General features: G+C 37.6%; 1 protein-coding gene across 2 annotated transcripts; it reads right to left on the bottom strand.

The window, feature by feature from the left end:
- Positions 1-86: 86 nt before the first annotated feature.
- Positions 87-27557, bottom strand: LOC115225850 (uncharacterized methyltransferase C25B8.09). Of its 2 annotated transcripts, none has more exons than XM_029796838.2 (8): positions 27322-27557; positions 19381-19476; positions 17326-17425; positions 15884-15984; positions 12999-13124; positions 9902-9992; positions 8624-8805; positions 87-649 (listed from the first exon to the last, which is right to left on the bottom strand). In XM_029796838.2, the coding sequence occupies exons 2-8, from the start codon at positions 19450-19452 to the stop codon at positions 461-463; spliced, it is 861 nt and encodes a 286-aa protein (XP_029652698.1). In that variant the 5' UTR covers positions 19453-19476; positions 27322-27557; the 3' UTR covers positions 87-460. The 2 variants fall into 2 exon arrangements, with proteins under 2 accessions (XP_029652698.1, XP_036370511.1); XM_036514618.1 differs by lacking the exon at positions 27322-27557 and adding an exon at positions 26127-26399.
- Positions 27558-27810: the final 253 nt, after the last annotated feature.

Raw genomic sequence — 27810 nt, 5'->3', positions numbered from 1 at the left:
AAATACCGCTAAGCATTTCGCCCAGCGTGCTAACGATTCTGCCAATTCACCGCCTTAATAATAATAATAATAATAATAATCCTTTCTACTATAGGCACAAGGCCTGAAATTTCAGGGGGTAGGGTAAAGTTGGTTACATCAACACCAGTGTATAACCGGTGCTCATTTCATCAACTCTGAAAGGATGGCAGGCCAAGTCAACCTCGGCAGAAATTTAACCCTGAGCATTAAGACGAAAGAAATACCGCTAAATAGATTGTGAATATTATAAATAAAGCTGGATCGTTAGTTGATTTCAATAATAAGAATTTAGCTTTTTTAATTACCAGAATTATTCATTAAATTGGTTTCAAATTTTGGCCCAAAGCCAGGATCAGGTGAGAGGTACATTGATTACATTGGCCCCAGGGTTCAACGGAACAGATTTTACTGCCTCCGTTGATCAACAGGTATTTATTTATTATTGTTTGACAAATCCGTAAAGGTGAGTTTGAAATGGAAATTCCACAGGTGTTTCTTCTGTGCTGCCAGGAAACCATTTATTCAGCAGTTTGACGAAATTGTCTTCTACTTTTTCTTTCTCCGGGTTGGCTAACGAGGCGATGACACTAACGGACAGGAAGTAATTAAGGACCGTGGATTTCGTGCCCTGAATAACAAAAAAACAGAGTAAAGTAATAAAAGCACATATGTATGTATATATGTATGTATGTATGTATGTATGTGTGTAAGTATATATATATACATATACTAGCAGTATCGCCCGGCGTTGCTCGGGTTTGTAAGGGAAATAACTATATAAGTATTTTTAGAGAGTTATAGCCAAAAAATAGCAAAAAATTGCATTAAAAATGGAAAAAAAATTATGGTAAATTTTTTTTTAAATCGTAGACTCATCGTAGACATTTTTAGAGAGTTACTTTCCTTATATAATAGCGAAAAAATGCATTAAAATGGAAAAAATTGATGGTAAATTTTTTTTTAAATCGTAGACTCATTGTAGACATTTTTAGAGAGTTACTTTCCTTATATAATAGCGAAAAAATGCATTAAAATGGAAAAAATTGATGGTAAATTTTTTTTAAAATCGTAGACTCATTGTAGACATTTTTAGAGAGTTACTTTCCTTATATAATAGCGAAAAAATGCATTAAAATGGAAAAAATTGATGGTAAATTTTTTTTTAAATCGTAGACTCGTAGACATTTTTAGAGAGTTACTTTCCTTATATAATAGCGAAAAAATGCATTAAAATGGAAAAAAAATTATGGTAAATTTTTTTAAAAATCGTTGACTCATCGTAGACATTTTTAGAGAGTTACTTTCCTTATATAATAGCGAAAAAATGCATTAAAATGGAAAAAATTGATGGTAAATTTTTTTTTAAATCGTTGACTCATCGTAGACATTTTTAGAGAGTTACTTTCCTTATATAATAGCGAAAAAATGCATTAAAATGGAAAAAATTGATGGTAAATTTTTTTTTAAATCGTAGACTCGTAGACATTTTTAGAGAGTTACTTTCCTTATATAATAGCGAAAAATTGCATTAAAAATGGAAAAAAAATTATGGTAAATTTTTTTAAAAATCGTTGACTCATCGTAGACATTTTTAGAGAGTTACTTTCCTTATATAATAGCGAAAAAATGCATTAAAATGGAAAAAATTGATGGTAAATTTTTTTTTAAATCGTTGACTCATCGTAGACATTTTTAGAGAGTTACTTTCCTTATATAATAGCGAAAAAATGCATTAAAATGGAAAAAATTGATGGTAAATTTTTTTTTAAATCGTTGACTCATCGTAGACATTTTTAGAGAGTTACTTTCCTTATATAATACCGAAAAAATGCATTAAAATGGAAAAAATTGATGGTAAATTTTTTTTTAAATCGTAGACTCGTAGACATTTTTAGAGAGTTACTTTCTTTATATAATACCGAAAAAATGCATTAAAATGGAAAAAATTGATGGTAAATTTTTTTTTAAATCGTAGACTCGTAGACATTTTTAGAGAGTTACTTTCCTTATATAATACCGAAAAAATGCATTAAAATGGAAAAAATTGATGGTAAATTTTTTTTTAAATCGTAGACTCGTAGACATTTTTAGAGAGTTACTTTCCTTATATAATACCGAAAAAATGCATTAAAATGGAAAAAATTGATGGTAAATTTTTTTTTAAATCGTTGACTCATCGTAGACATTTTTAGAGAGTTACTTTCCTTATATAATAGCGAAAAAAATGCATTAAAATGGAAAAAATTGATGGTAAATTTTTTTTTAAATCGTTGACTCATCGTAGACATTTTTAGAGAGTTACTTTCCTTATATAATAGCGAAAAAATGCATTAAAATGGAAAAAATTGATGGTAAATTTTTTTTTAAATCGTAGACTCGTAGACATTTTTAGAGAGTTACTTTCCTTATATAATACCGAAAAAATGCATTAAAATGGAAAAAATGATGGTAAATTTTTTTTTAATCGTAGACTCATTGTAGACATTTTTAGAGAGTTACTTTCCTTATATAATAGCGAAAAAATGCATTAAAATGGAAAAAATTGATGGTAAATTTTTTTTTAAATCGTTGACTCATCGTAGACATTTTTAGAGAGTTACTTTCCTTATATAATAGCGAAAAAATGCATTAAAATGGAAAAAATTGATGGTAAATTTTTTTTTAAATCGTAGACTCGTAGACATTTTTAGAGAGTTACTTTCCTTATATAATACCGAAAAAATGCATTAAAATGGAAAAAATTGATGGTAAATTTTTTTTAAATCGTAGACTCATTGTAGACATTTTTAGAGAGTTACTTTCCTTATATAATAGCGAAAAAATGCATTAAAATGGAAAAATTGATGGTAAATTTTTTTTTAAATCGTAGACTCATTGTAGACATTTTTAGAGAGTTACTTTCCTTATATAATAGCGAAAAAATGCATTAAAATGGAAAAAATTGATGGTAAATTTTTTTTTAAATCGTAGACTCATTGTAGACATTTTTAGAGAGTTACTTTCCTTATATAATAGCGAAAAAATGCATTAAAATGGAAAAAATTGATGGTAAATTTTTTTTTAAATCGTAGACTCATTGTAGACATTTTTAGAGAGTTACTTTCCTTATATAATAGCGAAAAAATGCATTAAAATGGAAAAAATTGATGGTAAATTTTTTTTAAAATCGTAGACTCATTGTAGACATTTTTAGAGAGTTACTTTCCTTATATAATAGCGAAAAGTGCATTAAAATGGAAAAAATTGATGGTAAATCTTTTTTTAAATCGTAGACTCATTGTAGACATTTTTAGAGAGTTACTTTCCTTATATAATAGCGAAAAAATGCATTAAAATGGAAAAATTGATGGTAAATTTTTTTTTAAATCGTAGACTCGTAGACATTTTTAGAGAGTTACTTTCCTTATATAATAGCGAAAAAATGCATTAAAATGGAAAAAATTGATGGTAAATTTTTTTTTAAATCGTAGACTCATAGACATTTTTAGAGAGTTACTTTCCTTATATAATAGCGAAAAAATGCATTAAAATGGAAAAAATTGATGGTAAATTTCTTTTTAAATCGTAGACTCATTGTAGACATTTTTAGAGAGTTACTTTCCTTATATAATAGCGAAAAAATGCATTAAAATGGAAAAATTGATGGTAAATTTTTTTAAATCGTAGACTCGTAGACATTTTTAGAGAGTTACTTTCCTTATATAATAGCGAAAAAATGCATTAAAATGGAAAAAATTGATGGTAAATTTTTTTTTAATCGTAGACTCATTGTAGACATTTTTAGAGAGTTACTTTCCTTATATAATAGCGAAAAAATGCATTAAAATGGAAAAAATTGATGGTAAATTTTTTTTTAAATCGTTGACTCATCGTAGACATTTTTAGAGAGTTACTTTCCTTATATAATAGCGAAAAAATGCATTAAAATGGAAAAAATTGATGGTAAATTTCTTTTTAAATCGTAGACTCATTGTAGACATTTTTAGAGAGTTACTTTCCTTATATAATAGCGAAAAAATGCATTAAAATGGAAAAAATTGATGGTAAATTTTTTTTTAAATCGTAGACTCGTAGACATTTTTAGAGAGTTACTTTCCTTATATAATAGCGAAAAAATGCATTAAAATGGAAAAAATTGATGGTAAATTTCTTTTTAAATCGTAGACTCATTGTAGACATTTTTAGAGAGTTACTTTCCTTATATAATAGCGAAAAAAGCATTAAAATGGAAAAAATGATGGTAAATTTTTTTTAAATCGTAGACTCGTAGACATTTTTAGAGAGTTACTTTCCTTATATAATAGCGAAAAAATGCATTAAAATGGAAAAAACTGATGGTAAATTTTTTTTTAAATCGTAGACTCATTGTAGACATTTTTAGAGAGTTACTTTCCTTATATAATAGCGAAAAAATGCATTAAAATGGAAAAATTGATGGTAAATTTCTTTTTAAAAATCGTAGACTCGTAGACATTTTTAGAGAGTTACTTTCCTTATATATAGCGAAAAAATGCATTAAAATGGAAACAATTGATGGTAAATTTTTTTTAAATCGTAGACTCATTGTAGACATTTTTAGAGAGTTACTTTCCTTATATAATAGCGAAAAAATGCATTAAAATGGAAAAAATTGATGGTAAATTTTTTTTTAAATCGTAGACTCATTGTAGACATTTTTAGAGAGTTACTTTCCTTATATAATAGCGAAAAAATGCATTAAAATGGAAAAAATTGATGGTAAATTTTTTTTTAAATCGTTGACTCATTGTAGACATTTTTAGAGAGTTACTTTCCTATATAATAGCGAAAAAATGCATTAAAATGGAAAAATTGATGGTAAATTTTTTTTTAAATCGTAGACTCATTGTACATTTTTAGAGAGTTACTTTTTCCTTATATAATAGCGAAAAAATGCATTAAAATGGAAAAAATTGATGGTAAATTTTTTTTTAAATCGTAGACTCATTGTAGACATTTTTAGAGAGTTACTTTCCTTATATAATAGCGAAAAAAATGCATTAAAATGGAAAAAATTGATGGTAAATTTTTTTTTAAATCGTAGACTCGTAGACATTTTTAGAGAGTTACTTTCCTTATATAATAGCGAAAAAAATGCATTAAAATGGAAAAAATTGATGGTAAATTTTTTTTTAAATCGTAGACTCATCGTAGACATTTTTAGAGAGTTACTTTCCTTATATAATAGCAAAAAAAATGCATTAAAATGGAAAAAATTGATGGTAAATTTTTTTTTAAATCGTTGACTCATTGTAGACATTTTTAGAGAGTTACTTTCCTTATATAATAGCGAAAAAATGCATAAAATGGAAAAAATTGATGGTAAATTTTTTTTTAAATCGTAGACTCATCGTAGACATTTTTAGAGAGTTACTTTCCTTATATAATAGCGAAAAATGCATTAAAATGGAAAAAATTGATGGTAAATTTTTTTTTAAATCGTAGACTCATCGTAGACATTTTTAGAGAGTTACTTTCCTTATATAATAGCGAAAAAATGCATTAAATAAAATGGAAAAATTGATGGTAAATTTTTTTTTAAATCGTAGACTCATTGTAGACATTTTTAGAGAGTTACTTTCTTATATAATAGCGAAAAATGCATTAAAATGGAAAAAATTGATGGTAAATTTTTTTTAAATCGTAGACTCATTGTAGACATTTTTAGAGAGTTACTTTCCTTATATAATAGCGAAAAAATGCATTAAAATGGAAAAAATTGATGGTAAATTTTTTTTTAAATCGTTGACTCATCGTAGACATTTTTAGAGAGTTACTTTCCTTATATAATAGCGAAAAAATGCATTAAAATGGAAAAAATTGATGGTAAATTTTTTTTTAAATCGTAGACTCATTGTAGACATTTTTAGAGAGTTACTTTCCTTATATAATAGCGAAAAATGCATTAAAATGGAAAAAATTGATGGTAAATCTTTTTTTAAATCGTAGACTCATTGTAGACATTTTTAGAGAGTTACTTTCCTTATATAATAGCGAAAAAATGCATTAAAATGGAAAAATTGATGGTAAATTTTTTTTTAAATCGTAGACTCGTAGACATTTTTAGAGAGTTACTTTCCTTATATAATAGCGAAAAAATGCATTAAAATGGAAAAAATTGATGGTAAATTTTTTTTTAAATCGTAGACTCATTGTAGACATTTTTAGAGAGTTACTTTCCTTATATAATAGCGAAAAAATGCATTAAAATGGAAAAAATTGATGGTAAATTTCTTTTTAAATCGTAGACTCATTGTAGACATTTTTAGAGAGTTACTTTCCTTATATAATAGCGAAAAAATGCATTAAAATGGAAAAAATTGATGGTAAATTTTTTTTTAAATCGTTGACTCATCGTAGACATTTTTAGAGAGTTACTTTCCTTATATAATAGCGAAAAAATGCATTAAAATGGAAAAAATTGATGGTAAATTTTTTTTTAAATCGTAGACTCATTGTAGACATTTTTAGAGAGTTACTTTCCTTATATAATAGCGAAAAAATGCATTAAAATGGAAAAAATTGATGGTAAATTTTTTTTAAATCGTAGACTCGTAGACATTTTTAGAGAGTTACTTTCCTTATATAATAACGAAAAAATGCATTAAAATGGAAAAAATTGATGGTAAATTTTTTTTTAAATCGTAGACTCATAGACATTTTTAGAGAGTTACTTTCCTTATATAATAGCGAAAAATGCATTAAAATGGAAAAAATTGATGGTAAATCTTTTTTTAAATCGTAGACTCATTGTAGACATTTTTAGAGAGTTACTTTCCTTATATAATAGCGAAAAAATGCATTAAAATGGAAAAAATTGATGGTAAATTTTTTTTTAAATCGTAGACTCGTAGACATTTTTAGAGAGTTACTTTCCTTATATAATAGCGAAAAAATGCATTAAAATGGAAAAGATTGATGGTAAATTTCTTTTTAAATCGTAGACTCATTGTAGACATTTTTAGAGAGTTACTTTCCTTATATAATAGCGAAAAAATGCATTAAAATGGAAAAAATTGATGGTAAATTTTTTTAAAATCGTAGACTCGTAGACATTTTTAGAGAGTTACTTTCCTTATATAATAGCGAAAAAATGCATTAAAATGGAAAAAATTGATGGTAAATTTTTTTTTAAATCGTAGACTCATTGTAGACATTTTTAGAGAGTTACTTTCCTTATATAATAGCGAAAAAATGCATTAAAATGGAAAAAATTGATGGTAAATTTTTTTTTAAATCGTAGACTCGTAGACATTTTTAGAGAGTTACTTTCCTTATATAATAGCGAAAAAATGCATTAAAATGGAAAAAACTGATGGTAAATTTTTTTTTAAATCGTAGACTCATTGTAGACATTTTTAGAGAGTTACTTTCCTTATATAATAGCGAAAAAATGCATTAAAATGGAAAAATTGATGGTAAATTTTTTTTTAAATCGTAGACTCGTAGACATTTTTAGAGAGTTACTTTCCTTATATAATAGCGAAAAAATGCATTAAAATGGAAAAAATTGATGGTAAATCTTTTTTTAAATCGTAGACTCGTAGACATTTTTAGAGAGTTACTTTCCTTATATAATAGCGAAAAAATGCATTAAAATGGAAAAAATTGATGGTAAATTTTTTTTTAAATCATAGACTCATCGTAGACATTTTTAGAGAGTTACTTTCCTTATATAATAGCGAAAAAATGCATTAAAATGGAAAAAATTGATGGTAAATTTTTTTTTAAATCGTTGACTCATCGTAGACATTTTTAGAGAGTTACTTTCCTTATATAATAGCGAAAAAAATGCATTAAAATGGAAAAAAATGATGGTAAATTTTTTTTAAATCGTAGACTCGTCGTAGACATTTTTAGAGAGTTACTTCCCTTATATAATAGCGAAAAAAATGCATTAAAATGGAAAAAATTGATGGTAAAATTTTTTTTTAAATCGTAGACTCATTGTAGACGCGCACTAATACCCAGAAGGGCTCAATATGAATCACGACTATAAGATAACCGGTTTTGGTTAAACTGCACCGCAAAATGTGGGAGTAGTTAGGAATCTAAATCGTAGGAGACAGACACACAACTTGACTTTTATATATAAAGATATATATATATGTGTGTGTGTGTGTATCATCATCATCATCATATATTTATAGATACACATACAAATATATATATGCATACATATATATATATATATGCATGTATAAATATATATATATATATATACAAAATTTAGACTGACCACTAAAAGTGGACAGCTTATATGCATGCATACATACATACATACATACACACACACACACACACATACTGCTTCGAATTCAAAATCTAATATATACATGGATATATTAGGGAGTGCTGAAAAGTTCCTAGCTTCAGGTAAAAGAAAATACAGGATTTTACTCAACATATTCCCCTCTCAGATTCACACACTTATTGCAGTTACGGTCCTTCAGTTTTTCTAAGCCCTGTTAAAGAACTCAGAAGGTTGGTTCTCCAACTAGGCCTTTCACGATACCCTTAAAGCCAGAAACTTTTCAGAACCCCTTTGTATTACATGATATTGATGATGTTGATAATTCCTCACCTGAATCACTGGACTTGAAGGTTGGGTATAAAACTGCTGCCGGAAGTCTGTGAAGGATTCAAAGACTTTTTTCCATTCCTCAGATGATTCGCGAGGTATATTGGGAGGGTAATTTTCAAGGAGAAGATTGGTAGCTGCTTCTATCCAAGGGATGCGACGATCAGCACGGTTCCATACAAGAACTGAAAATGGAAGAGATAACTGTGTTTTATTTCAATACTTCTTCAACTTTTTTTCACAGCCAGGGAAAAAAGGCGCAGGAGTGGCTGTGTGGTGGTGGAAGCACTCCGTCGGTTCCAACGACGAGGGTTCCGGTTGATCCGAATCAACGGAACAGCCTGCTCGTGAAATTAACGTGTAAGTGGCTGAGCACTCCACAGACACGTGTACCCTTAGCGTAGTTCTCGGGGATATTCAGCGTGACACAGAGAGTGACAAGGCCGGCCCTTTGAAATACAGGTACAACAGAAACAGGAAGTAAGAGTGAGAGAAAGTTGTGGTGAAAGAGTACAGCAGGGATCACCACCATCCCCTGCCGGAGCCTCGTGGAGCTTTTAGGTGTTTTCGCTCAATAAACACTCACAACGCCCGGTCTGGGAATCGAAACCGCGATCTTATGACCGCGAGTCTGCTGCCCTAACCACTGGGCCATTGCGCCTCCACAGGCTGTGTGGTAAGTAGCTTGCTTACCAACCACATGGTTCCAGGTTCAGTCCCACTGCATGGCACCTTGAGCAATGTCTTCTGCTACAGCCTTAGGCCAACCAAAACCTCAGTGGATTTAGTAGACGGAAACTGAAAGAAGCCCATCATGTTTGTTGTGTGTGTGGGGGGGGGCTCTTTGTGTCTGTATTTGTCTACCACTATCACTCGACAACCAGTGTTGGTGTTTACATCCCTGTAACTTAGCAGTTCAGCAAAATAGACTGATAGAATAAATACTCAGCTTAAAAATAAGTACCAGGGTCGATTGGTTTGGCTGGAATTTCTGAGGGTGGAGGCACAACATGGCCACAGTCATATGACTGAAACAAGGAACCGATAAAAGAGGGGCCCACTTGCTTTTAGGGGCCACACAATAAACATGTTTTTTTCAGTGATTTATTCACAAACAAAGTATCTTAATTTATGGTGTGAAGAATTTGTCAGAAACACCAAACAAGATGGCACGATCACAAATGGAACAGCTTTGATTACTAAAGGCCTTAACGAGAATCACAGCAATTAACAATAGCAAAAACAATAACAACTATGAAGATAAAGAAACCATGAACTTACTTAGCATTCCATCAGGGACCAAAATTCTATGGATTTCTTTGAGAGCTTCCTCTGTAGCAAACCAATGGAAGGATTGCGCTGCTGCTACCACCTGGAATTGAAACAGCCAAAGTGAAGAAACAGCATCTTTATCAATATGATGTACAAGCAAAATGCCCCCCCCCCCTCAGTCTAATGGACAGTGCTGAGTTGTCAAACATTTAAACCAAATTTTCTCAAAACAACTTGTGCGACCGTCCCATAGGCATCCCCTTTGAGAAACACTGATTTAACCTAAATTTGGGACACCGTGCATTTTCCTCGCGTACGTGTAGTATCGATCGCAACAGCTGATGTACTTGCGTGTACAAATGCACGTTCCCACGGCTTTATTGATTGCATTCTCACCTGGAATCGATTTTTGTAATTTTTTCAAGATTTATACATGCCCTGATACCGTCGGTATCTACATATCAAATTTGAGTGCAATCGGATGGAGGATACCCGAGATCCTAGAAGACACACCCACACACACACAGAACGGATTTTATATCATAGATATATCATCATCATCATCTTTATCAATATTTATCATCATCATCATCGTTTAACATCCATTTTCCGCGCCAGCACGGGTTGGACGGTTCGAGCGGGGTCTGGGAAGCCAGGGGCTGCACCAGGCTTCAGTCTGATCTGGCAGAGTTTCTACAGCTGGATGCCCTTCCTAACGCCAACCACTCCGCGACTGTAGTGGGTGCATTTTACGTGCCACCTGCACAGGTGCCAGGGGGGTCCGGCATCAGCCACGATCGGTTGGAGCTTTTAACGTGCCACCGGCACGGAAGCCAGCCAAGGCAGCGCTGGCAATGGCCACGTTCGGATGATGCTTTTTATGTGCCACCGGCACAGGAGCCAGTTGGGGCGGTGCTGGCATCGGCCACGTTCGGATGGTGCTTTTTATGTGCCACCGGCACAGGAGCCAGTTGGGGCGGTGCTGGCATCGGCCACGTTCGGATGGTGCTTTTTATGTGCCACCGGCACAGGAGCCAGTTGGGGCGGTGCTGGCATCGGCCACGTTCGGATGGTGCTTTTTATGTGCCACCGGCACAGGAGCCAGTTGGGGCGGTGCTGGCATCGGCCACGTTCGGATGGTGCTTTTTATGTGCCACCGGCACAGGAGCCAGTTGGGGCGGCGCTGGCATCAGCCACGTTCGGATGGTGCTTTTTATGTGCCACCGGCACAGGAGCCAGTTGGGGCGGTGCTGGCATCGGCCACGTTCGGATGGTGCTTTTTATGTGCCACCGGCACAGGAGCCAGTTGGGGCGGTGCTGGCATCGGCCACGTTCGGATGGTGCTTTTTATGTGCCACCGGCACAGGAGCCAGTTGGGGCGGCGCTGGCATCGGCCACGTTCGGATGGTGCTTTTTATGTGCCACCGGCACAGGAGCCAGTTGGGGCGGTGCTGGCATCGGCCACGTTCGGATGGTGCTTTTTATGTGCCACCGGCACAGGAGCCAGTTGGGGCGGTGCTGGCATCGGCCACGTTCGGATGGTGCTTTTTATGTGCCACCGGCACAGGAGCCAGTTGGGGCGGTGCTGGCATCGGCCACGTTCGGATGGTGCTTTTTATGTGCCACCGGCACAGGAGCCAGTTGGGGTGGTGCTGGCATCGGCCACGTTCGGATGGTGTGTATACATCATCATCATCATCATCATCACCATCACCGTCATCCTCATTTAACTTTTCCATGTTTGCATAGGTCAGGTGGAATTTGTTGAGGCAGATTTTCTATGGCTGGGTGCCCTTCCTGTCACCAACCTTCACCTATTCTCAAACAAGGTAATGTTTTCCCAGGGCCAGACATACTCTTTACTCTTTTACTTGTTTCAGTCATTTGACTGCGGCCATGCTGGAGCACCGCCTTTAGTCGAGCAAATCGACCCCAGGACTTATTCTTTGTAATCCCAGTACTTATTCTATCAGTCTCTTTTTGCCGAACCACTAAGTGACAGGGACATAAACACACCGGCATCGGTTATCAAGCAATACTAGGGGGACAAACACAGACACACAAACATATACACACACACACACATATATATATATACATATATAAGACGGGCTTCTTTCAGTTTCCGTCTACCAAATCCACTCACAAGGCATTGGTCGGCCCGGGGCTATAGCAGAAGACACTTGCCCAAGATGCCACGCAGTGGGACTGAACCCGAAACCATGTGGTTGGTAAGCAAGCTACTTACCACACAGCCACTCCTGCGCCTATGTTTTTTTTTCAACAGAAAACTGGAAATGATTAAACTCACCTGTATAACAATAGTGCTTGTTTAAAACTCATGTATAACAACGATAAAGGAGGACCTCTCCGAACTCTCAGGTCCGCAGGTGGTCAGTCTGCGCAGATGGAACCGCGAATGGCTCGCTATCTCCTGCGACCTCGCACAGGACCGTCGAGCGTGGGATGCCATGGTTCGCGATGCCGTTAGGACCAGAGAAGAAGCTGGCTCAACCAACCCTGGGTGAACACCACCACAAGTAAAGTACAAGTAAAGTAAGTACCTTCCTCTATAAATGGTACTTGAAGAAATCGATGAGTGCTTGGCCAGATAGGTAGGTGCCTGTCTTCAAAACCTTTCAAACGGGTTCACCACACAGTGTCATTTTCCACGGCCCCTAAGCAATAATCATCATCATCATCATCATCATCGTTTAGCGTCTGTTTTCCATGCTAGCATGGGTTGGACGGTTCTACTGGGTTCTGTGAAGCCAGAAGGCTTCATCAGGCCCAGTCAAATCTGGCAGTGTTTCTACAGCTGGATGCCCTTCCTAACGCCAACCACTCCGTGAGTGTAGTGGGTGCTTTTTACGTGCCACCCGCACAGGTGCTAGACAGAGCTGGCAAACGGCCACGAACGGATGGTGCTTTTTATGTGCCACCGGCACGAGGGCCAGGCGAGGCTGGCAATGGACACGAACGGATGATGCTTTTTACGTGCCACCGGCACGAGGCCAGTCGGGGCGGCGCTGGCAATGGTCACGAAACGGAAGGTTCTCTTACATAATAATAATAATGTGTTAAAAGAACTGAATCTACTACTCACCCGGACAGAATGGTCTGGAACTTTTAAGCAAGTAGCGGAAGCGACAGCAGTTTCTACGTCTGGAAAACTCTCTTGTAAGGCGGACAGGAAACCTTCTGAGGGTTCAGTAGCCAAATATTTCAGGGGCTAAAGAACAAAAAAAATATCAAATAATTTATACTCTTTTACTCTTTTACTTGTTTCAGTCATTTGACTGTGGCCATGCTGGAGCACTGCCTTTAATCGAGCAACTCGACCCTGGGACTTATTCTTTTTGTAAGCTCCCAGTACTTATTCTATCGGTCTTTTTTGCCGAACCGCTAAGTAACGGGGACATAAACACACCAGCATCGGTTGTCAAGCAATGCTAGGGAGACAAACACAGACACACACACGCATATATATAATATATATATATATATATATATATATATATAGAGAGAGAGAGAGAGAGAGAGAGAGAGAGAGAGAGAAAATAGTAAAAAGTGAAGACTACAGAAGGCTTGTTTTAAAAGGTTAAAAAATATATATTTGAGTCAATATGTCTGAAGAATATTATAAATTTTTTTCTTACAATGACATAGTTTAGAAGAAATGACCGGTTTCGCGTTTAGCTTTTCGAATTTCTTACGTCGTTATGTTTATGTTGAGAAGAGTTATCGTTATGTTTATGTTGAAGAGAGTTCTAGATAAGGGGAGGTAATAAGTGATTTATTCTGGTGTAAGGGAGATAATCGCTTAAAATTTTTTGCCTTTCCTTTGGGGTGAATTTCTCTGTATAAGTATGTTGGAATGGTTAAGTCTGGGCTTGTACTTTTCAATGAAGAATATTTCCTTGTTTAGTCTAATTTGTGTTGGTGTTCCGATAGCTCATTGGTAAAATGGAAAGATTAAAAATTGTGGTAGTAGTTGCTTTGCGCATTTCTCAATGTGCTCACTAAAAGGTATCATTCTGTATTCTGGGAATGCAATCTGTTGTCGATGCAGTGTGCATCTACGTCTGAGTGATAGTCCCGTGGATCCCACGTAGTCTTGGTGGCAGCCCGAGCATTTTATGACATAAATTATGTTTTCAGAGGCACAAGTAAAATTAGATTTGATCTTGAATTTCTGTCCCTCTTTAAAGAAGAATTCTGATCCTTCCAATAGGTTAGGACATGTTGCACAGTTCGATCTACCACATTTTTTTACTTTTGCATCCAAGACTACGTGGGATCCACGGGACTATCACTCAGACGTAGATGCACACTGCATCGACAACAGATTGCATTCCCAGAATACAGAATGATACCTTTTAGTGAGCACATTGAGAAATGCGCAAACCCGGAACCATGTGGTTGGTAAACAAGCTACTTACCACACAGCCACTCCTGCGCCTATAAATACATTTTCTAAGTAAGTCACTGTGGAGGCGCAATGGCCCAGTGGTTAGGGCAGCGGATTCACGGTCGGAGGATCGCGGTTTCGATTCCTTGACCGGGCGTTGTGTGTGTTTATTGAGCAAAAACACCTAAAAAAAGCTCCAGGAGGCTCCAGTTCATGAGAGATGTTATCTCAGTATAAATACTGCAGTAACTGACCCATCAACTGTGTGTATACATTAAATATGATACATAGATGGCTATTGTAATTTAATACTGCCTCAATTGCACATTCTAGAATTTTAAGTGGCCAAGTGGCTATTCGTAACATTAGCAAATGTTTTAATCACTTTCTTCTATATCAGAAGCAACCAATTCCTTTCCGAGCATGGAGATATGTGCCATAGAAAATGCCTGAAAATGCCAAAATGTATCTGGCTTTTGCACTGGCCACTGCTGGGGGAATTTTTATCTTTGTCCAATATTTGATATGTTTTTAACACAGTTGGTCCATAAGAGATGTTATCTTAGGACAAATACCACAATGACTAGCCTTCTAACAGCATATATACATTAAACATGGTACAGAGATGGCTATAGAGAGTGTTCCAGAAGTATTGGGCACATTTCAAGTCTTCATATCTGCTGGACTAGGATTGGTAGTAAGATGAAACTGGTACCATTTTAAAGATAAATCCATTAAGTTTCTTTGTAATGTTAATGATTTTTTTCAAATTTTTGCAGATCCAGTAATGGCATTCACTGAACCAGAAAAGGCGTTTTGCGTCCTTGAATTTGCAAAAACTGAATCATGGACACTTGTTCAACGTGCATTTCGCATCAAAATTCCGAAAAGAGGCACCAGAAAGGAAGTCCATATTGAGATGGCATGGCAAATTCATGAAGGATGGGTGTTTGTGCCCAGCTAAGAGAACGGGACATCCCTCAACTTCAGATGATAACAGTTGAGTGAGTACAAACTGCCTTCGAGTGGAACCCCCGTAATTCTATCGGAAGAGCCAGTAGGGACTTCATTTTCCAACAGGACGGGGCGTCACCACACTGGAGACTCAGGGTTAGACAGTCTCTGAACACAACACTGCCAGACAGATGGATTGAACGGTCTGGGCGAGATGATTGCGTTGTCATGCCCTGGCTTCCCAGGTCTCCAGATTTCACACCTTGCGATTTCTTTTTGTGGCGGTTTGTGAAAGGACTGGTCTATGTTCCTCCCTTTCCAAAAGACGTGGATGAACTGAAGGCCTGAATAACGAAAGCTGTTGCAGCCATCGACAACGCAATGCTGGAACGCATTTGGCAAGAATTGGACTATCGGCTTGATGTGTGCCGTGTGACCAACGGTGTCCACATTGAACATCTTTAACCATTCCATAAAAAAAACTTGAAATTGCAGGCTTTCAGAATATATCAGATGCATTTTTATGTCCTTAATAGATTTCGAGATATTTAATGTCAAAATGTGCCCAAGACGTCTGGAACACCCTATATAATGAGGACATTTTGTAATTTTATGAAAGGATTTACTTTGTTTTTTTCTTTTCTCATCTGTTTTAGTCTTGGATAAAGCTTTTGGGTGAATTTACCAGTTCCAGCTCCCAATTCTAGGACATCATAGGATATATTTGCTGAAAGAAAAAAAAAAACAAGAAATAATAATAATAATAATAATAATGATAATTTCTTCATTACCCACAAGGGGCTAAACATAGAGGAGAGAAACAAGGAGAGACAAAGGGATTAAGTCAATTACATCGACCCCAGTGATTAACTGGTACTTACTTAATTGACCCCGAGAGGATGATTTTCATCATCACTATTATTATTATCATCATCATCATTATCATTATTATTATTATTGAGTGGCACATAAAAAACACCATCCGAGCGTGGCCGTTCGCCAGCCTCGTATGGCACCTGTGTCGGTGGCACATAAAAAGCACCCACTACATTCGCGGAGTGGTTGGCGTTAGGAAGAGCATCCAGCTGTAGAAACACTGCCAGATCTGACTGGCCTGGTGCAGCCTTCAGGCTTCCCAGACCCCAGTTGAACCATCCAACCCATGCTAGCATGGAAAGCGGACGTTAAACGATGATGATGATGATGAGTGAGAGAGCTGTGCATGCCATCAAAGTGATACTGGGGTAAAATATACAAAGCCCAGTATACCCATCATGACTACCCGTCTGATAAGGGTACACCAGGCACATGCATCACAACCATATGTGCACAACATGGTGATCTCATATCAAGATAAACAGCACATGACCTTGCAGGTGGGGCCCAGTTAGAATTTTCTTCTGGTCGAGTAACCCATCCCGCTCAAAAAGTCCCTGAATAAGGGTTGTTTAAGGATGTTGAACGAAACACCCATGTTTCCAGAGGTGAATTATCCAAACCCCAAAGAATCCCTCTCAACACATGGCTATGATGCTCTCCCACTACTTCTGCTCGTGATCAGAGATGCACATATCGTCAGCCACTAAGGGACATACTCAACTGGTTAAGGTCAAACAACTGACAAGCAAATCTGTGGTATTGAGCAGAATATTTGCTGTAGGCCATCTTTTATACCAAGACAAAACAATGTACATGATAACACTTCCAATCAGTTAAGATCAGAAGCCATGAGAGCCACTGCCTGGTACTGCATCAGGACATTTATTATTATTATTATTATTATTATTATTATTACTATTATTATTATTACTATTATTATTATTACTATTATTATTATTACTATTATTATTATTACTATTATTATTATTACTATTACTATTATTATTATTATTATTATTATCATTATTATTATTATTGTTATTATTATTACTATTATTATTATTATTACTATTATTATTATTACTATTATTATCATTATCATTATTATTATTATTATTATCATTATTATTATTATTATTATTATTATTTGTGTTCACGTGTATGTATGAGTCTACTCTAGGTCAGTTACCTGTACTTTCCAAGTCAATCAATTGGCTTCGTTTAATTATCTCCTCAATTGTTTGATCTGTGTAATAAGGCCGTCCCTGATTGTACAAATCTGCAGAATTCTACAAAAAAAAAAATTTTTTTAAGTAATAAAAAATAACAAACAACACACAAGAAATCCTTATTATTATTGAGCTTAGGGAGTGTGCAGGGGCCTCCAAGGCACACCTGCCATATATTCGCTAGATGTACAAAATACACACAGCTTTCCACTGCACCTTCCATTGTGCTAATACTGTTGATATTGAATCCTCTCTCATTCAATCATTGTTCGACCGTGGTCGAGACAATGGAATTTACCATGCTACACCAGACTTCACAGTCCATCATGGCATTACGGAGGTCCTGTTGCTGGATGCCTGTATCCCTGGAGATTACATCAGGGTAGGAGAGTGTGCGCCCTCTGGTATTGCGAGTAGATGGCTTCCAGAGGAGAAGAGAAGAAATTACCTCGTTTTCAGCTCAACAACAATGTCCAGCAAAGTGGACTCTTCTACCTTTCAAAGAGATGATACAGGTGGTAATTTCCCATATATTTGCATTTCGGTTGGATGGCGCTTCCACGAGAGATTTTGAACTCTCATAAGGAGGCGAGTGTAGGTTCCATCCAACTGCCTCTCAAGCTTCTTTGATAACATCCAGGTTTCTGAGCCATATAGTAGAATTGGCTCGACTGTGGCTTTGAAGATTTCAAGTTTGAAGTCTCTACTTAGATTTGATGACCAGATCTTATGCATGTCATTACAGGCTGACCAGGCCATACCCTTTCTCGTTAGAAAGTCTTTTCCAGATGATGATATGTATACATATCATCATCTGATACTAAATAACATACCAGTTAAAATGCTTAGTCACTAATGCACAATCAGTTTGCCTGATTAGGACTCTAGACCAACTGTGTTCTCACCTTAAATGATATTGAGACCATATCAGGTAAACTGCCGGTTTGTTATCTACTGAAATTTTGTATGAATTTATCATTTCAAATATTTCATTTAATATCAGCTAGTCCATTACATTGCATAACAATAACAATAGGCACAGGAGTGGTTGTGTGGTAAGTAGCTTGCTTACCAACCACATGGTTCTGGGTTCATTCCCACTGGCTGAAACTGGCTCTGGCTCTGTAGTACAAATGTTTTGTTTTCATAAGTTTTGAATTAAAATCTTCCACCAAACCTTAGTCACAATTTAGTTTCCTAACACTTGCTTAATGATAAACCAAGTTATTTTACTAAATTCTTTGTTATATTTAAAGTAATTTAAAGAAACATGGAGCATCTCAAAATAAATACGGTAAAGTAGGCATAGGAGTGGCTGTGTGGTAAGTAGCTTGCTTATGAACCACATGGTTCCGGGTTCAGTCCCACTGCGTGGCACCTTGGGCAAGTGTCTTCTACAAAAGCCTCAGGCCGACCAAAGCCTTGTGAGTGGATTTGGTAGACAGAAACTGAAAGAAGCCCGTTGTATATATATGTATATATATATATGCATGTGTGTGTTTGTGTGTCTGTGTTTGTCCCCCTAGTATTGCTTGACAACCGATGCTGGTGTGTTTACATCCCCATAACTTAGCGGTTCGGCAAAAGAGACTGATACTAGGCTTACAAAGAATAAGTCCTGGGGTCGATTTGCTCGACTAAAAGGCAGTGCTCCAGCATGGCCGCAGTCAAATGACTGAAACAAGTAAAAGAGTAAAAGATAAAGTAGCCATGAGAGCTTGCTGACACAGGTGATAAGAAATGTCCTCACTAGGTGAAGAAATATTTCTTTGTTGCCCATAGAGGGGACAAACAAGGACAGACAAAAGGATTAAGTCGATTACATGGATCCCAGTGCATAACTGGTACTTAACCTATCGACCCCGAAAGGATGAAAGGCAAAGATGACCTCGGCGGAACTTGAACTCAGAACGTAACGACAGACGAAATACCGTTAAACATTTCGCTCGGCGTGCTAACGTTTCTGCCAGTTCACCGCCTTCACTAGGTAAAGAAAAATATTTTCAAAGCCTTACCTTTGTAAATCCAGAAACGGCCATTGAATGGACCTTGGAAATACCGGAACCAACCGTCTGTTCACTGTCCATGTTTGATACAAGAATTGGTTACACCTGTAATTAAGGAGAATAGAAATTATAGTTAATTGTTTGGTCCTGTGTTAGCCTGACTAAGAAGGCCATGAGAACTGTTTCTAATTTTGGTACCAATTCATCAAATTTAAAAGAAGGGGATAATGAATTACGTCAGTGTCCATGCACGACAGAGAGTAAGCGCCCTGAGAGAAATGTTCGGCATAAGAAGCATCGGATGCAGCGTGCAGGAGAGACGTTTGCGTTGGTATGGTCATGTGCTTTGAATGGATGAGGAGAGATGTGTGAAGAAGTGCCACTCCCAAACTGTTGAAGGAATCCAGGGTAAAGGTAGACCTGGGAAGACATGGGACAAGGTAGTCAAGCATGACCTTCATACTCTGAGTCTCACAGAAGCTATGACAAAAGACCGAGACCTCTGGAGATATGCTGTGACTTTGAAGACCCGACAAATGAAGTGAGTTCATGGCTCACTGGATGGCCTGCTGTGCTCACCTTGGATCGTAGAGTGACCCTCTGTTCTTGAGGAGACGTATTGAGTCAAGTATGTCAACATCAAAATAAAAATCAAATGGAAATTGTAGTTAAGATACTCGTGCCGGTGACACATTAAAAGTACCATCCGAACGTGGCAGATGCCAGCGCCGCTTTGACTGGCATCCGTGTCAGTGACACATAAAAGCACCAACCAATCGTGGCTGTTTGCCAACCTGGCACGTAAAAAGCACCCACTACACTCACAGAGTGGTTGGCATTAGGAAGGGAATCCAGCTGTAGAAACACTACCAGATCAGACTGGAGCCTGGTGCAACCTCCTGGCTTTCCAGACCCCGGTGGAACCATCCAACCCATGCTAGCAAGGAAAGCGGATGTTAAACGATGATGATGATAATGATGATGATCAACTGCAGGGCTCAAATTGTGCTTATTGTATCACCCCTGAGGAGATTAAAGGTCAAGTTGACCTCAGTGGAATTGCAGCTCAGAACATAAATAGCTGATGATGATGATGAAGATGATTATGAAGATGATGTTGATGATGATGATGATGATGATGGTGGTGATGATGATGACAATGATGACAATGATGATGACGACGATGATGACGATGATGATGATGATGATGATAGTCTGATCAGTGAGTACCTGAGTATAGTTTTCTCTGGAAGCCTTGTGAGGACGTAACCTCTGACTGGAGGCTAAGTACTGAGCCAGAGTTTCTTCCTAGCTCCCATCTCACCCGTCCTTGAAGACCCCGTAACATGTCAGAGACACTTCCCTTTCCATCTCTGACACACTCACAGACATCTCTCTGGGGCCATTATGTCCTTGCAGTTGTACGTGCACTTACACCAATAAAACAATGCAGGACAACTTGACCTGAAAAGCAGCAAAAGATAAGAAGAAGAAGAGATAGTGAGAGCACACAGAGTCACCTCTTCTTCGTATCTTTTGCTTTCTTATCTCTTTCTTGTATTGTCTTGTCATCAACAATGGGGACCGAACAGTCACGGTACGGAAACCGTTACTAGAAGCACATCAATGCATTATAAGCATGCACATATACCACACACACATGCACACACCACACACACCATACATACACCACACACAAACACATACACGCACCACACACACACACACACACACACAAACTACACACACACAAACACCACATACACACACACAAACACCACATACACACACACAAACACCACATACACACACACAAACACACACACACACAAACTACACACCACACGCACACATGCCACACACACACACACACACACACACACACATACTCACCACACGCACACACACCACACACAACACACACACACCACACATACACACCCACACACACTACACACACACACCAACATGCCCCCCCCATACACACACACAGACTCAAATTCCAGGATCTGATGACTGAAACAAATAAAATAACATACATTCATACATACCTACATACACACACGTGCACAGGTACACACATATATATACACACACACACACACACGTGCACACATATACCTATTTCTTTATTACCCACAAGGGGCTAAACAGAGAGGGGGACAAACAAGGACAGACATAGGTATTAAGTCGATTACATCGACACCAGTGCGTAACTGGTACTTAATTTATCGACCCCGAAAGGATGAAAGGCAAAGTCGACCTCGGCGGAATTTGAACTCACAACGTAACGACAGACGAAATACGGCTACGCATTTTGCCCGGCGTGCTAACGATTCTGCCAGCTCGCCACCACACATATACGTGCACACATATACGCCACGTGCACACACACACACACACACACACACATGCACACAACCAAGTGTGTGTATAGATTTGGTGACTCTTGAAACCCAATAGCCATCATCATATCCCACTTTAACCCATTAACAAGGACACAATGCCGGCACGTTACACTTCCTCTCTTATCTCATATGATAATGATACACGTTGTTTTTTCCTTTTCGCATGGTACTTAAGAAAACTCTTTGACCTATTTTCAGACAATATTTATGGTGATTGATAACGTAAGATTAAGACAAGGAGGTCGGTTAGAACATTCGAAATATCCGGGAGAGGAGGTGGTTAAATAATAGTTATATGTCATGTAATTAAAATTTATATATGACCCCCACCCCCGCAGTCAAATGACTGAAACAAGAGTAAAAGAATAAAAGAATCATCATCATCATCATCATCATCATCGTTTAGCGTCCGTTTTTCCATGCTGGCATGGGTTGGACGGTTCAACTGGGGTCTGGGAAGCCAGAAGGCTGCACCAGGCCCCAGTCTGATCTGGCAGTGTTTCTACGGCTGGATGCCCTTTCCTAACGCCAACCACTCCGTGAGTGTAGTGGGTGCTTTATACGTGCCACCCGCACAGGTGCCAGATGGAGCTGGCAAACGGCCAGGGACGGATGGTGCTTTTTACGTGCCACCGGCACGGGGGGGGGGGGCCAGGCGAGGCTGGCAACGGCCACGAATGGATGGTGCTTTTATATGTATATATATGTATATATATATGTATATATATATATATGTATATATATATGTATATATATATATATATATATATATATATATATATACATATATATATATATATATATACGAGCAAAACGCCTCCCCCGTCCAATGGATGGTGCTGAGTTGTCAAACATTTAAACCAAATTTTCTCAAAACAACTTGTCCGACCGTCCCCTAGGCCTCCCCTTTGAGAAACACTGATTTAACCTAAATTTGAGACACCAGCAAAAGAAGAAATAAAGACTTTTTTTCTATTCCAAAGAAAAACCATTTCCCGTGGCTTTATCGATCGCATTCTCACCTGGAATAGATTTCCGTTAATTTTTTTCCAAGATTTATACACGCCCTGATACCGTCATTATCTACATATCAAATGTGAGCGCAATCGGATGGAGGATGCCCGAGATCCTAGAAGACAGAACCACACACACACAGAACGGATTTTATATAAGATATATATATATGTGTGTGTATGTATGTATGTGTGTGTATATAATATTATATATATATATATACAGGGTGCAGTGAATATAAACTGTCATCTAAATTACGCAAAAATGAAAATAACACTGACACCTCATTTTAACAGATATATTTACTAAAATTACATAAAAACATATTGAATTACTAAAGAGTAAATTTATTTAATAAAATCGCCATTGGCTTCAACCATGGTCTCCAGACGACTTTGGAATCTCCTGCAGCTCTTGTGGATGGTCTCCTTGTTTAAGTTGGTGAATGCTGCCATAATCCTTGCCTTCAGTTCATTTTTAGTGTTACAAAGAGTTTTGTTGGTCTCTCGCTCAACTGTGCCCCACACATAATAATCAAGGGGGTTGCAGCCTGGTCAATCAAGTGGTCAGATGTTAAGGGTTATGTGGTCACAGAAATTATCTGACAGCCATGACTGGGTTCTCCTGCTTGTGTGGCATGGTGCAAAGTCCTGTTACCAGACATAGGATCTTCCAGCAGCCACCCTCTTGACCCAGAGCAGCACTACCTTCTCCAGGCACTTGATGTAGGCTTTCATGTTGAGTCTGAGGCTATGTGGGAAGATGAATGGAGGTATAAGGTTGCCATCACTGGTGATCACCCCAAACACCATGATGTTGACTGGATGTTTGATTTTTATCACTCTCGGTACATGGCCTCAGATTGACACCCAAATACTCTGAAATGTTCATATTGGATCTTCTAGTGCCAATGCCAAACAATACAGTATATCATTTCCAAATTTCTGGCAGAGTGAATTGCGTCATGGAGCTGTTTTTCTCACAGACAGTGCCTAACTGGTACTTAATTTATCGACCCCGAAAGGATGAAAGGCAAAGTCGACCTCGGCGGTATTTGAACTCAGAACATAACAGCAGACGAAATACCCATTTCTTTACTACCCACAAGGGGCTAAACACAGAGAGGATAAACAAGGACAGACAGACGGATTAAGTCGATTATATCGACCCCAGTGCGTAACTGGTACTTATTTAATCGACCCCGAAAAGATGAAAGGCAAATTCGACCTCGGCGGAATTTGAATTCAGAATGTAACGGCAGAAGAAATACATATTTCTTTACTACCCACAGGTGGCTACACACAGAGGGGACAAACAAGGACAGACAATCGGATTAAGTCGATTATATCGACCCCAGTGCGTAACTGGTACTTATTTAATCGACCCCAAAAGGATGAAAGGCAAAGTCGACCTCTGCTGAATTTGAACTCAGAACGTAACAGCAGACGAAATACCTATTTCTATACTACCCACAAGGGGCTACACACAGAGGGGACAAACAAGGACAGACAAACGGATTAAGTCGATTATATCGACCCCAGTGCATAACTGGTACTTAATTTATCGACCCCGAAAGGATGAAAGGCAAAGTCGACCTCGGCGGAATTTGAACTCAGAACATAACAGCAGAGGAAATATCTATTTCTTTACTACCCACAAGGGGCTAAACACAGAGAGGACAAACAAGGACAGACAAACGGATTAAGTCGATTACATCGACCCCAGTGCATAACTGGTACTTATTTAATTGACCCCGAAAGGATGAAAGGCAAAGTCAACCTCGGCAGAATTTGAACTCAGAACGTAACGGCAGACTAAATACCCATTTCTTTACTACCTACAAGGGGCTACACACAGAGAGGTCAAACAAGGACAAACAAACGGATTAAGTCGATTATATCGACCCCAGTGTGTAACTGGTACTTTATTTAATCGATCCCGAAAGGATGAAAAACAAAGTCGACCTTGGCAGAGTTTGAACTCAGAACGTAATGGCAGAATAAATACCTATTTCTTTACTACCCACAAGGGGCTAAACACAGAGGGGACAAACAAGGACAGACAAACGGATTGAGTCGATTACATCGACCCCAGTGCGTAACTGGTACTTATTGAGGGAACACTCGCCGGTGGGGCACATTTGTGTAGGTATGCCTTATAATGTAATTGTACTGTCGTAAAGTTTGTTATAACGGTATACTAAACTTTACGACAGTACAATTACGCCGGGTGTACGTATTCTTTACCTTCGACTGTACATTTTTACCAAATACAAAGCGACATAACATCTAAATGAGGGGAAATCGAACCGGTGGGTGTGTTAATCAAAACAGAACCTCCCCAGACACAATAAAATTTGTAAATAGTTACTCGGCTGGCGAAGGTAAAGAATACGCCCACCCGGTACTACTTGAGAACAGTGGTCCCAGTGCGCGCACTCGCGTAGTCGCGCATCCGCGCTAGCTAGTAGGGACTAGTCGATCCTACGACTACCTAGCAAAGTAAATAAAAGACAAAATAAATAATTTTTTTAAACAAAGTAAATGACACAAAAACACAAAGTAAGGATCGACTAGCTAGCGCGAGTACGCGAGTGCGCGCACCGGGACCACTCTTCTTAGATAGTACCGGTAAAGAATACACACACCCGGTGTTTAGGGTCTAGGGTTTAGGGTTTTCGTTACGCCGAAAACAGGTGGTGTACGTATTCTTTACCGCAGCCACGCGGCTTCCTAGAAACAACAGCCAAATCTCAGAAGCGATGCTCAGCCATCCTTAAAAAGGACACATTGGGTTATGCTTTTGTCTTTTTTAAATAATTAAATTCCGATATAACCGCAATCTATGCCATCTGAAAGATATTTGGAGATTTCATCGAAAAATATACATTTCTGTGGAAGTTAGGAGGGGAAACGAAGTCGGCGGTGGTACATAAACAAGTGAAGTCGATTACATCGGCTCCAGGTTCTCATCTGATACTTATTTTATCGACCCCGAAAGGATGAAAGGAAAATTCGACCCCGGCGGAATTTGAACTCAGAACAAAGACGGATAAAATGCCACTGAGCATTTTGTCCGGCGCGGTAACGATTCTGCCAACTCGCTACTTTAAAATTATGTAACAAGTGCTTGTTTGCTGTTTTGGTCCCTTAAATTAAACAGGGCTTTTTTTTTTAACCCCCCGTAATTTTAGACAGTTCATCGCTGGGTGGTTCTATATTTTACATCATTCCATAAGGAATCGGTAAAGCGGGTGGACAGTTAAAGTTTAAATTATACGAAATTTTGACACTAAACATGCATTTAACGGAATATTTAACGTGTCATGTCCACCTCGGACTACTTTGGCTTCAAGGATGCCCTCAGCTCAAATATTTTCTTTTGCTATTTCATCCACCCGATCTATAAGTCGTGCCAATCGTGACCGTCCTGTTTTTATTCAGTCAATGCATCAACCACAACATTATCAAATTCCTTATTCCTTCATTGATGTGATATTCGAAGGAGATTTAGCTGTTGTTTCTAGCAGGTCTAGCATCCAAACAACTGGATCAGGGTCGGACAATGAGATTTTATCACATTCTTTGCTAACATCTCATACAGTGGTTTTCTTTATTGTTAATAATGTTATTATTACGTACTCAGGTACTATTTAAGAAGAGTGGTCCCGGTGCGCGCACTCGCGTAGTCGCGCATCCGCGCTAGCTAGTCGTGACTAGTCGATCCTACAACGACTACCAAGCAAAGCAAATAAAACACAAAATAAATAAAAAACTTTACACAAAATAAAACAAAGTATATAAAACAAAAATACAAAGTATCGACTAGTCACGACTAGCTAGCGCGAGTGCGCGCACCGGGACCACTCTTAAATAGTACTGTATACTGATTCATTTATTTTAGCCGGTTTTGATACGAAATTGGGATTTTTTTTTGTATCTACCCGGCCCACGAGCTCTAAGTTTTTAGGGTCCCACCCGCAAATGCAAACGATTTGACCCAACCCAACTTACAAGCACCTTTCACTGTTCCTGAAAAAAAAAATGGGTACTATTTAAGAATAGAGGTCCCGGTGCGCGTACTCGCGCTAGCTAGTCGTGACTAGTCGATCCTACAACGACTACCTACCAAAGTAAATAAAACAAAATAAATTATTTTTTTTACACAAAGTAAATAATTTTTTTAAAACAAAATAAAACACAAAAACACAAAGTAAATCATTTTTTAAACAAAGTAAATAAAACACAAAAAGGATCGACTAGTCACTACTAGCTAGCGCGAGTGCGCGCACCGGGACCACACGTCTTAAATAGTACCGTATTTATTTTAGCCGGTTTTGATACAAAGTTGGGTTTTTGTTTTGTTTTTCGTACCTACCCGACCCACGAGCTCTAAGTTGTTACGGACCGACCCACAAATACAAACGATTTGACCCAACCTAACATACAGACCCTTTTCACTGTTCCTGAAAAAAAAAAAACCCCAACAAAATGTTATATAAAAGGAGACAAACATTTTAGAAACCTACCGTTAGGACAAAACACCGCTTCTATGAAATCTAACGAACACGTGCGTGTCCTTACATAATATTCACACACATATATATATTTCTATACACACATGCGCACACCAAGCACTCTGCGTTATCTAATTTAAACCTCAAACACTTAGATTCTTGTATACACTCAGGTTTCTACGCGTATATTCACATGATAATAATTATCCTAAGCTGGTTTCTGTTATTTCAGTATCGGCAGCAAACCCGGCCTTAATCTCTTGTTCTCGTCTTCACTGTATCCGTTTCTTAAGCTGGATATTTGATTAGAGATATTTGCCATAAAGCCCTCTGTGTGTGTTGCGTTTACCTGTTTCGTATTTCTTTACTACCCACAAGGGGCTAAACATAGAGGGGACAAATAAGGACAGACAAACGGATTAAGTCGATAGTATCGACCCCAGTGCGTAACTGGTACTTATTTAATCGACACCGAAAGGACGAAAGGCAAAGTTGACCTCG

This window comes from Octopus sinensis, linkage group LG28 (assembly GCF_006345805.1).
Source record: "Octopus sinensis linkage group LG28, ASM634580v1, whole genome shotgun sequence".
In the NCBI taxonomy this organism is placed as follows: domain Eukaryota; kingdom Metazoa; phylum Mollusca; class Cephalopoda; order Octopoda; family Octopodidae; genus Octopus; species Octopus sinensis.
This window is presented reverse-complemented; position numbering and strand designations above follow the sequence as displayed.

Coding starts and splice junctions, on each gene's coding strand:
- LOC115225850 (XM_029796838.2), bottom strand. CDS start 19,452: ATGGACAGTGAACAGACGGTTGGTTCCGGTATTTCCAAGGTCCATTCA. Junction 15,985..17,325: donor GATTGACTTGGAAAGTACAG/GTAACTGACCTA, acceptor TTTTTCTTTCAG/CAAATATATCCTATGATGTC. Junction 13,125..15,883: donor TGAGAAAAGAAAAAAACAAA/GTAAATCCTTTC, acceptor TTTGTTCTTTAG/CCCCTGAAATATTTGGCTAC.